Source organism: Nelumbo nucifera, chromosome 4 (genome assembly GCF_055504915.1).
Source record: "Nelumbo nucifera cultivar China Antique chromosome 4, China Antique-T2T, whole genome shotgun sequence".
NCBI classification, from domain to species: Eukaryota; Viridiplantae; Streptophyta; class Magnoliopsida; order Proteales; family Nelumbonaceae; genus Nelumbo; species Nelumbo nucifera.
Genome location: NC_142652.1, coordinates 72,898,399 through 72,910,377, shown reverse-complemented (window position 1 = coordinate 72,910,377; position 11,979 = coordinate 72,898,399). Strand labels below are relative to the sequence as shown.

Here is an 11,979-nt window from a genome sequence, read left to right as displayed (position 1 = left end):
CATACATCAGTATGTATAAGGTCAAGTGTGCCTGTACATCTTTCAGGCTTACCGTTAAATGATCGTTTCGTCATCTTACTTTGAAGGCAAGGTTCACAAGTGGGAAGATCTTCTACAGTTAGAAAATCCAAAGGACCATCCTTTACTAACCTTTGGATACGATCTATATTAATATGGCAAGTCAGTAATGCCACAGGCACGTGGGATTAACTGTATCACGGGTTCTTTTCTTGGGGTTATCAACCGATGTAGTTTCGGCTATGTTAGTTTCCAGAGAAGGATGAAGAACATAGAGACCATTCTCAAGTTCTCCATATGTGGTGAATTTGTTATTTTTTTAACAGTAATCATATTTTACTAAAAAGAATAGAATATCCATCCGCACACAATTTTGAAACAGAAATCAAATTTCTTCTCAAATTTTGTACATAAAGACAATCTTTAAGTATAATAGATCCTTCTCTGAAAAATAACTCTACGATTCCTATAGCCGTAGCTGCAACACTTGCAGAAGTCCCCAAGTAAAGAGTTACTTCTCCGTCACTCAATTTTTTGCTTATCTTGAACCCCTACAGTGAATTACACGCATGAGTCGATGCCCCAGAATCAATACACTAGGAAGCAGAAGTTACCAACAAATTGGTTTCTATGACATAGGATTCAAAATTACCTTTCTTGGATTCTAGGTACTGAGGATAGTTCCTCTTCCAATGGCCAGTTTGTTTGCAGAAGTGACAAGCATCTAATGCTCTGTCCTTCTTCTACTTCTTGGACTTGGTGGCTTTCTTCTGGGGCTTCTTCTTAGCCTTCCTTTTTTTCTTGCCTGACTTGCTAGCTTCAACAAGCATAGCAATAGGCTCATCCTTCTTAATCAGTTCCTCGGCCCTCTGGAACATATTGTTGAGTTCCTGAATGTTGGCATTTAGCTTATTCATGTTGTAATTCATGATGAACGGATTGAAGGAAGGAGGCAAAGAATTCAGGATGGCATCTATCTGGGTCACATGATCCAGCCCGGATCCAAGAGCCTCAAGCTCATTGATATAACCCATCATCCGAAGACAATGGTCATGAACTTGCTCTCCCTTGGACATCTGTGCGGTCATGAACTGCTTCAAGACCTTCTGTCGAGTAGAACGGTTCTGCTCTTCGTACATTGTCTTTAAACTATCCAATATGTCCTTAACAAGTTTGATCTGATCAAACTGTCTCTGTATCGGATTGTCCAGGGAGACAATGATATAGCACCAGGCCAAGGAGTTTTTCAACTCACAATCCTGATAGTCCCGCCTACGGGCCTTAGAAGCCCTATCACCCGGACGCTCAGGGGCAAGGTTTTTTGTCACCTTGTCCAACTTCTCAAAAGTCAGGACCAGCATAAAGTTACGGTAACAGTCAACATAGTTTGGTCCTTTAAGTTTGTTGTCATCCATCAGTTTTGCAAATTGTCTGTTTGCCATTTCTAGTAAAAAGCAAACATTAGTCCACAACCAAATTTGATTCATGTTATCTACATAGATATGGCTTTTAATCTATGTTCCATTTCCATTTGTTCATCTCCGAGATTTCCCTCCTATCTCAGTGACGGAGACAGCGACATATGTCTCTGAAAATGTGGGAAATCACATAGGATGCATGGAGCCAATTGTTTCAGCTGTATAACCCCACCACCTTTCTGTGAAGGATCATTTCTACTCATCGTATGAGCTTTCCCTTTCGCCTCTATCAGACAAGGTTCATTGCCATTTTAGGTTAAACCTTTCTGTCCAGTAAGTGCTCACCCATCATATTCGTGAATGCCAAGGTACCGTGAGAGAGTCTTCCATTTTAGGATAGGCCCCTCCCACATCGGTCTATGACGCCCTTATCATCTTATGAAACATTCCAACAGATCCAACAACAAATGGATAGCCCAATTTCATGGTGCGTTTCCTCATTATGAAGGACCCATCTTCACGCTAATGATGAAAGGCCTTTAGAGAATTCATCATATGAATCTCCCTATCACATGCACTCATATTTTAGGAGGGAACAAAAGTTACGCCCTAGTTTAATTTAGGTCAAACCAAAGTGGCTCCCACTAACTTTCATAAAGCTAGATTTCTAGTGGGCCCAAAACGGCTAGGGTTCCACACGAATCCTTTTCAAGGGTGTGGGGCCCTCCACTAAGGGAGGTCATCCAATGACCCATAGGGACACCATGGCAATGATGTGCATTCAGCCATGGTGTGCGCAAGATCCACTATCGTATCTGCATGGGCCAAGTACTTATGCCCCATGTACGTTGCACATTACACATCCATACATCACATGTAAGGATAGAATTGATCCAATCAATTAATATATGTAAAGCCCATCATTAAAGCCCATTTTAATCTATAATATTACTGATTAATATTATCTAGCTATATGGGCTGAATAGCAGTTAGCAGTTCGGCCCATATAGCTTTTCTGCAATTGGTGGGCTTTAGCAGTTTTAACTCTTTAAAATTGGGCCTTACAGGTGTGGGCCGAATTAAATATCATAATTAACCATCAATCCATTGACCCAAAGGTGGGAAATTAGGGCTGACATCAACCTCCATCGAACCACAGATTTGGTCCAACCAGTTTGGACCAATTTTCGAATGGGTCTAGGGTTTATTTTTAATTAAAGAATTAATTCAAGAAAATGATCTAAAATTAAATTTACAGATTAAAGAACAAACAAGAATCAGTAATAGGGTTGTTCGCACATCTCAAACCTGCCAAACAATCGTTAGATCACTGGTTGCATTTTCATAAACTGCTAATCGCAGATTGCGATTTCTCCTTCTGCGAATTCTCCTTCTCCAGCACATCTAGCTTCGATCTTGGAATAAAATAAAAAGAATAAACCCTAATTTTTCTATTAATATTACATCAGATCGAATACCTATACATTCAGTCTAAAATAAAAATAATTAATTATAGACCAAAATTAATAGAACTGCAAAATCGTAGATTTCCTACGCCAATAAAGAATTCGATCTCCTTTGTACGAATAGCCCATAAATCAAGAAAATTATAAAGAACAGTTCTAAATAAAATTCAGATTTATAAAGAATTAATTTCAGATCATTCGCCCTTGATCTGGGAAACAATTTCCCAGAAAAAACCACAATCTGTGCAAATTGGGTAGAACGCCATCTACCCATTTGCACAGGTTCAGATATGATCTATTTCGGTTCAAGATTTGAACCATGGCTCTAATACCACTGAAGGGATGAGAGACCCATCATATGGATAGCCAAACCTTGCAGGTAGGTAGGGCGAAATTTCAAAAATTTCTCTCTCCCATGTGGTAATCACATTCCCTGTTTTAGAAAATCTGCATTTTCAATGATCAATCTTGAACCAAGAACCGAACCAGATCTTAAACCAAAAGATAGGAGAGGGATATACCTGATACAGAGTAGCATTAACTCTTAATGAAGGTGTTCACGCCAAAGAAATCTCCAAAGACTGCTCCCACTGAATATGACACAGTGTAGGGTGGAGCAGAATCAGCAGTGTTCTTCCCAAGAACCGAACCCTTCAGCAAGAATTCGATGGAGGCAGTGAGCATGACTTCAGATCAGCCTTTCTCCAAAGACTGATATCAAGAACTTTTCTTGATCGCTTCTACAGAAAGAAGATCGAACTAGCAATTGGCAGCAACTGGAGGAGAACGTAGGGAGAAGATGGCGTAGTCACACTGTTGTTGTCTTCTCTCTGTGTGATTTAAGATCTGATGTCTGGGGTTTTTAGATGTATTGAATGGTTCACCCCTCCTCCTTCTATAGACTTAAAGAGATCAGCTCCTAATCCCATTAGGACTTTCCTAATTCAAATCCTTATTTGAATATGGACTCTCTTTAAGTGATAAGGATAAATCCTTATCTTATCTGTAGATTAGATCAGCTCTCCTAATCTCATTAGGAGGTTTCCAGATCCAAATCTCTACTTGGATCTAGACTCTCTGAGTGGATAGGGATAACTCCCTATCCTATCTACTGATCCAAATCCCAGGTCCGCCCTTGTTCAACTAATCATATTAGACCAATTCGAAATGGTCTTTAGGCCCAATAAGTCCATGTACTCAGTAACCCTCCAAACCACTGCCCAGTTGGGCTTCTTTGTATGGCGTGGAACCCAAACATTGATTTACACATCAGCCACATGGGTTCAGCCCAGACTATGTTACAAAGCATGGCCGAATACACTGTTATACACAGTGAACCCCTGAGCCCATCACCATGGGCTCTTAATGGGCCCAACACTTACACTAAGTGGTCCCTGGGCCAAGCCACCTTATAATAACCCAGGGACTGGGCAAATGCAAGATTAGCCCATCAGGTATTACCCTTAATGGTCTTACACTTAACCTCTCAGCCCATAATGATCAAACACTACCAGACAAGAGAGGACCTCTCCCTCGGCTGCAAGGAATAGTGTTGCACTCTCTAGTCACATGGATCCCAAGAATTAAAACCTTTTGCAAACATTTTGAAACAATAATATATATATGTATATCTTTATATAAATATATTTTGTAAAAATAAATTTCAACGATTGAAATCGGTTGCTGGCAGTCTTGGTTTCCATTAGAGAGAGTGCATCCCCGATCATTACCTTTGTCTAACAAAGGGGCTGATCCTGTCACTATGATCACCCACTTACATGAATTCTCAGACTGTCCCAACATACCTAGGTTTTTACCCCCTCTAAGGAGTATCATAATCGAGTCTAAGGGTCAGGTGTAATTTTCCAACTTTGCCCATCAATCTCCAAGGTCCAAGGCAATACTGGAATTCTGATCCGGTTCAAGGTTTCAAGTAAACCTACACTGCTTGTACTCGGGTCTCACTCTGGTAGCTGAGACAGACTACCCTAACCAACTTGGCGGCACATCAGTGTCAGCCTTGGCAGGATAAATCTCCCCAGACTTATCCAACGGCTGTGAACATTCTAAACTAACACGAGTCTCATATGTGTCCAGTTTAAGGGTATTACACAAAAACACACCATAATAACATGAATCATATATGTACTTTATTCATTTACATTAAATGTCATAAGGTACGTCATTATGATTGGAGCTAAGGGCATACACTGTCTAATAGGATCTGCCCACAGTCCTTGGGTTTTCATAAGGTGGCTGGACCCAAGGACCATTATGTGTAAATTTTGGGCCCATTAAGAGCCCATAGTGATGGACTCAGGGGTTCGCTGTCTCCTACAATGAATTCGGCCAGGCCTTGTAACAAAGGCTGGGCTGAACCCATGTGGCTGATGTGTAGATCAATGTTTGAGTCCCATGCCATACAAAGAGAGCCAACTAGACAACAGGTTAAGGGGTAAGTGAGCACATAAGCTTAATGGGCCTAAAGCCTAATTCGAACTGGGCTTAAATTAGTTAATTAAAAGGAGGCAAGATAGGATTTATAATCTGATTAGGATTAGCTGAAGGATAAGATAAGTCTTATCCATTCAAGAGTCTAGATCCAAATATCATTTTTGGACTAAGGAACTCTCTCCTAATTAGATTAGGAGGTTGATCCTGAGAAGGCTATAAATAAAGGGGGTGAATTCCTCAATTAAACAACACAACAACTTGAAGAATTCTCTCATATTCTTGCCATCCCTACCCAGTACGATCTCCTCTTGAGGAATTGATCAAGAAAGTTTCTTGATATTATTTCTTGGCTGAAGAAACAATTTGAAGTCGTGCTCACCAGCCCCAGTTCGATTCTTTCTAAAGGATCCTAGTTCTTGTTGAAGAGTCATCCTGCTGATCCTGCATCATTACACACTGTGTCATCTTCGGTGGAAAAGGGTTTTGATATTCTCCTTGGGCGTGAACACATTCACTGGGAGTTACTACTACTTCGTATCAGGTATATCCCTCTCCGCTTTTTTGGTTTCAAGTCTGGTCCAGTTTTGGTTTCAAGAACGATCCTTGAAAATGCAGGTTTCTAAAATAGGGAATGCGATTCCTAGATGGGAGAGAGAAAAATTTTTGAAATTTTGCCCAACCTTCCTACAAGGTTCGGCCATCCATATGATCGATCTCTCATCCCTTCAGTGGAATCAGAGCCATGGTTTGATTCTTGAACCGAAATTGAACCAAATTTGATATGCACAAATTGGTAGAAACTATTCTACCCAATTTGCGCAGTTAGCGATTTTTCTGGGAAATCGGTTCCCAGTTTTTGGAAAATGATCTAAAAATAATTCTTTATCATTCTATTATATAATTAGAATTGTTCTATTTATATTTCTTGAATTTTGGGATGTTCATATGGAGGAGATCGAAATCTTTTCTACGGCGCAAGAAATCTACGCATCTGCGTTTTTTCTTATTCATTCTTGGTCTGTAATTAATTTTATTATTATTATTTTTAGATGGAATGTATAGGAATTTGAATCTGATGTAATATTAATAGAAAAATTAGGGTTCAGCGATCTACGATTTGCAGTTTTGGAAAATGCAAACTACGAATTGATCATTGTTTTGCAGGGTAGCAGTCTTACGAATAGCCCTCTTACAGATCCTTGATTGTCATGTATCAGTTTCTTTATTTTCAGATCATGTTTCTTGAATTGGATCTTGAAATAAACATCAAACCCTAGACCCATTCGAACCAGATTTGACCAAACTGGTTGGATTGAATCTATGGTTCGATGGGGGCTGTTCTCAACCCTAAAATTTCCTATATGGGTCGAGGAGTTGATGGTTAATTTTATGATGCAATTCGGCCCACATCTGTAAAACCCAGTTTTCGATTGTTAAAATTGCTTTAGCCCAATTCAGCATAAATGCTATATAGGCCGAACTACTCTTTGCAGTTCAACCCATATACCTAGATAATATTATTTGATAAAATTATGGGCTTTAAATGGGCTGAAAGTTTTTTTAAATTTATTTATTGGTTTTACAGTTATTTAATTGATTGGATAAATTATGGATTCCATGCATGTGATGTATGTGATGTGATGTGTTGTGTACATGCGACATAAGTGCTTAGCCCATGTTAATTCGATAGTGGCTGATGATGGTAGAATTTATCACATTTTTATCTCCAAATATTTTGTCTTTCATACCTAATTAGTACTTAATTGGACTCATATCTCTTGTATTTTGATTCAGGGCATGAAAGAAGGCATTAGGAGCAAAGAAAGGCTAATCGGATGGGTTTTTCACAGTTTCGGCAGCGATCAGTAATCCGGGTCTAACTTTCATATCCCAGCTCCGATTGGGCTAATTCAAGATCCACTGGAAATATAAGAGATAAATCTACAACGTTCATGTTTTGGGATTTCATAGATTCGGCCTACATCGAAGTCAAATCCTGACCCAAAGATGGAGCACTTTTGTAGTGAGGCCCAATTCCCAGCTAAAGCCCATTTCACAGAAGAACATTGAGGCGGCCCAAGATATTAATGTAGCCCATTCGAATTCAAGAGTTCGAGAGTCCTCTTAGACTTAAACTTTTAAATGTAATTCCAGAAAGATTAAGAAAGGTTTTAGATAAGGAGAGAGGAGAAGATGGGATAGGAGATGAGGAGTTTGGATCAAGGCTGGATTATCCATTCTTGAGATAACTCCAAGAAATTGTAAGCTATATGAGAGCTGGGTGCACCAGCCCAAGGGGATGACGAATTGCATTGAGAAATCAGTCAAGAGAGGAGAAAAGAAGTCAAGAAACAGAGGAAAGGTGATCAAGAATTCAAGAAACTTCAAGAAGAAGGTGGCGGCAAGAAGAGGAGATCTCAGCACCATGGGCGAATTCAAGAGTTCTTTCTTTCCCTTTGTTTGCTTTAATTCTCTTATCATGAACTGATTTGTTTCTTGATAGGGCTGTGGAAAGCCTAACCATGTTAATGAATATATTTTTATCTTTATAATTTATCCAAGATTGTGATTTCCATATAGTCTATGAATTATTGTGCTTAATGCAATTAAGAGTTTGGCCACCTCTTAATTGAATTGTGTTATGTGAATGAATCGAGAGAGGAATTCACATAATCGACTGAATAATTCATAGTGTGAATTGAATGGTATATAGAGACATATATACATGATTCATCTGAATTTAATGGTTTTTCTTGGACTTAATGCATTTCCATCTTGAGAGATCTACTCGAGAGATCGAAAGGTTACCCAATGGACATAGTTTTAATATATCTCGAGAGAGAATATTAAATAAAATTGGAAAGACCTCAGCTTATGAAAATGACAAATAATCTTGGTTAATCGAATCCATTAATATTCATTACATTGGTTAGGTGGACCAAAAGCCCTAGCGATTTCATCCATTGCATATTCGGTTAGTGATCACCCTTGCTTCTATTTTCTTTTTCTAGTTTTTATTTCCAGTAGTTCTTGCTCAAATCTGAATTTCGATTGTCCAAATAATTAGGGAAGACTATGGTTCTAATACTTATTTTGTTAAATCCCTGTGGGAACGATATTTTTTATACTACTTGATAACTATTGCACTTGCTAGGGTTATATAATCATAGCTTTCAAGTTTTTGGCGCCGTTGTTGGGGATTTAATCCTAAAATAATATTAAAACTTGTTGACCTTGATTAATTTGGATTTTCTTTTATTATTGCTGTTTTCATTTTGTTATTATTTTATTTTTCTACTTGTTCGATTTCTTGTTGGTTCAGATTTACTAGTGCATAACACGCACTAGACAGGAAGGACTAGCTAAATTTGATCCAGAAATTGAGAGGACCCTTCGCTTGTTGCAAAGGGTAAACAAAGGTAAAGCTAGAAAGGAGGTTGTTATTGGCGAACCAACAATAGAGTTGGAAGGAGAGATGGCAGAAGGGAATTGCACCCTATTGGACTATGCTTGTCCAAACACTAATGGGGCGACATCCATCATTTGCAAGCCCACCATTCATGCCAACAACTTCGAAATCAAGCCTGCAATAATTCAAATGATCCAAACAAGCATTCAGTTTAGTGGGTTACCAAGTGATGACCCCAATGCACACATTGTTAAATTCTTGGAAATATGTGATACCTTTAAACTTAATGGAGTTAGTGATGATGCTATTAGGCTTAGATTATTTCCTTTTTCATTGCATGATAGAGCTAAAGATTGGCTTAACTCACTCCCTACAGGAAGTATCACCACTTGGAATGATCTAACCCAAAAAATTTTGGCTAAATATTTCCCACCCTCTAAAATAACAAAGTTAATAAATGATATTACTACTTTTGCTCAATTTGAGAGGGAAATCCTTGTATGAAGCATGGGAACGATTCAAGGAGATGCTTAGGAAGTGTCCTCACCATGGGATACTAACTTGGCGACAGATTCAGACTTTTTATAATGGTATTAACCCCTCTAATCGATCCATTATTGATGCAGCCACAGGTGGCACGATCATGAGAAAAACACCGGAGGAAGCTTATGACCTAATAGAGGAGATGGTGTCAAACATCTACCAGTGGAGCAATGACCGAACCAATCAAATGGGAGTACACCATATCGATTCCCTTGTAGCCATATCTGCGCAACTTGCTAAGCTGAATAAGAAACTTGACACTTTTAATGTTGCAGCAATTAATACACCATCTAGCATCTCATGCGATTTATGTGGTCAAATAGGGCATACTAATTCTGATTGTCAATTAAATAGTCATTTTATTTCTCATGAGAATGCTAATTTTATCTCTCATGCTGGCATGTCAAACTTCAACCCATATTCAAATACATACAACCCAGGGTAGAGAAATCATCCAAACTTTTCATGGAGCAACAATCAACCAAAGACACCCATGGGATTCAAACAATAGCTGCCTCCACAAGAAAAAAAGAGTAATCTGGAAGAAATGATCTCTAAGTTCATTAATGCCACTGAAGCAAGGTTTCAAGAACAAGATAAGAGGTTCTTAAGCCAAGAAACATCAATCAAGAACTTAGAAGTTCAAGTGGGGCAGATTGTAAGCATGCTATCGGAAAGGAAGGAGGGAAGGCTACCCAACAACACAGAAAAGAATCCCAGAGAGCATGTGAGCGCCATAGCCTTAAGAAGTGGGAAGACAGTCGACGAAGCCCAAGAAGACGACAGGGAAGCTGAATCGGCCAAGCTGTAAAAAGAGAATGAGGGAAGCACCCCTAAACTGAATTTAGATGAAATTAAACTTCCTATCCCCTACCCAAGAAGAGTCTTGAAGGCTAAATTAGATAAACAATTTGAAAAATTTTTGGAAGTGTTTGAAAAGATCCATATTAACCTTCCTCTTCTTGATGTATTGTCACAGATGCCGAAGTATGCCAAATTCCTGAAGGAGGTAATGCCCAACAAAAGGAAGTGGGAGGATTGCGAGATGGTAAAGCTAAACGAAGAATGTTCGGCCATTCTTCAAAATAAGCTACCCCCAAAACTGAAGGATCCAGGGAATTTTTCTATCCCTTGCACCATAGGCAATGCTGAATTTGAGAAAGCTTTATGTGACCTTGGTGCTAGTATAAATTTGATGCCCTACTCTATTTTTAAAAGACTTGGATTACATGAACTAACATCTACCACCATTACCCTACAACTGGCCGATCGAAGCATTAAATACCCTAGGGGAATAGTGGAAGATGTCTTAGTTAAAGTAGGGAACTTCATCATCCCTGCTGATTTCATTGTGTTGGATATGGAGGAGGACAGATCGATGCCATTAATTCTAGGGAGACCCTTTCTTGCTACTGGTAATGCCTTAATTGATGTACAAAAGGGTCAACTTACTCTTAGGATCAATGGTGAAGAAGTGATATTTAACATTTTCTAAACTCTGAAGTATCCCAACACGAGAGAACATGAAATATATGTAATCAACTCCATTGATGTGGTGGCAGCAGAAATTAATAAATCAAAGATAGATGACCCCTTTGAAAACTGTATCATTAATTCATGTAATAGCATGCAGGTGATGGAGGACGAGGTAGAGGAGGCAATGAATTATTTAGAAGCTGGCCAAGAAGAATGCAAACCAAGACAAGGGAGACAGTTCCACTTTACCTATAATTATCTCTTCTGAATTGACAGGTCTCCAAGAGGAAAAGCTTGTGAGGGTGCTCAAGCAACACATATCGGCCATAGGATGAAGCATCACTGACATAAAAGGGATCAGCCCGTTGGTATGCACACACAAAATTCTGATGGAGGAGGGCTGCAATCCCAAGGCACAACCACAAAGGAGGCTGAATCCTAAAATGCAACAGGTAGTAAAGGTAGAAATTCTAAAATGGCTCAAAGCAAGTATTATATATCCAATTTCTGACTCATCATGGGTAAGCCTTGTTCAAGTCGTACCAAAGAAAGGTGGGATTACTGTAGTTATAAATGAAAATAATGAATCAGCTCCCACAAGAACAATAACTGGCTGGAGGGTGTGCATAGACTATCGAAAGCTAAATGAGGCCACTAGGAAAGATCACTTCCCTTTTCCATTTATTGACCAGATGATAGAGAGACTTGCAGGGCACGAATATTATTGCTTCCTACCAGTGCAATGGGTACCTTGTAGATTAGGAAAAAACCACTTTTACTTGCCCATATGGAACCGTTGCATTTAGGAGAATGCCATTTGGGCTGTGCAATGCACCGGCCACTTTCCAGCGATGTATGATGCCATTATTTGGTGATTTCATCAATGACTTCATGGATGATTTCTCTATTTATGGATCATCATTTGATGAATGCTTACTGAATTTGAAAACGGTACTTCAAAGGTGTAAGGAATCTAACCTTGTTTTGAACTGGGAAAAATGTCATTTCCTAGTTAGGGAAGGAATCGTTCTAGGGCATAAGGTGTCCTCCAGGGGCATTGAGGTTGATAAAATAGGATTATCCCAGTCTACTTACATTGACAAAATAGTCAAGATATACAGTATGGAGAACTCCAAGAAAGGAAATGTTCCTTTCAGGTATGAAGTCACTCTCTCCAAGGGTATGTCTCCCAAGA

The 11,979-nt window shown here is 39.1% G+C and overlaps 1 protein-coding gene and 1 non-coding gene across 2 annotated transcripts; one reads left to right on the top strand and one right to left on the bottom strand.

The window, feature by feature from the left end:
- Window positions 1-9,212: 9,212 nt before the first annotated feature.
- Window positions 9,213-9,320, bottom strand: LOC148800722 (small nucleolar RNA R71). The gene has a single exon (XR_016071025.1). It is a non-coding gene; the product is annotated as a small nucleolar RNA R71 (small nucleolar RNA).
- A 967-nt stretch (window positions 9,321-10,287) lies between these two features.
- Window positions 10,288-11,119, top strand: LOC104611272 (uncharacterized). Its single transcript, XM_010278258.1, has 2 exons — window positions 10,288-10,723; window positions 11,061-11,119. The coding sequence occupies exons 1-2, from the start codon at window positions 10,288-10,290 to the stop codon at window positions 11,117-11,119; spliced, it is 495 nt and encodes a 164-aa protein (XP_010276560.1).
- Window positions 11,120-11,979: the final 860 nt, after the last annotated feature.

Coding starts and splice junctions, on each gene's coding strand:
- LOC104611272 (XM_010278258.1), top strand. CDS start 10,288: ATGCCGAAGTATGCCAAATTCCTGAAGGAGGTAATGCCCAACAAAAGG. Junction 10,724..11,060: donor GAGACCCTTTCTTGCTACTG/GTAATGCCTTAA, acceptor CTGAATTGACAG/GTCTCCAAGAGGAAAAGCTT.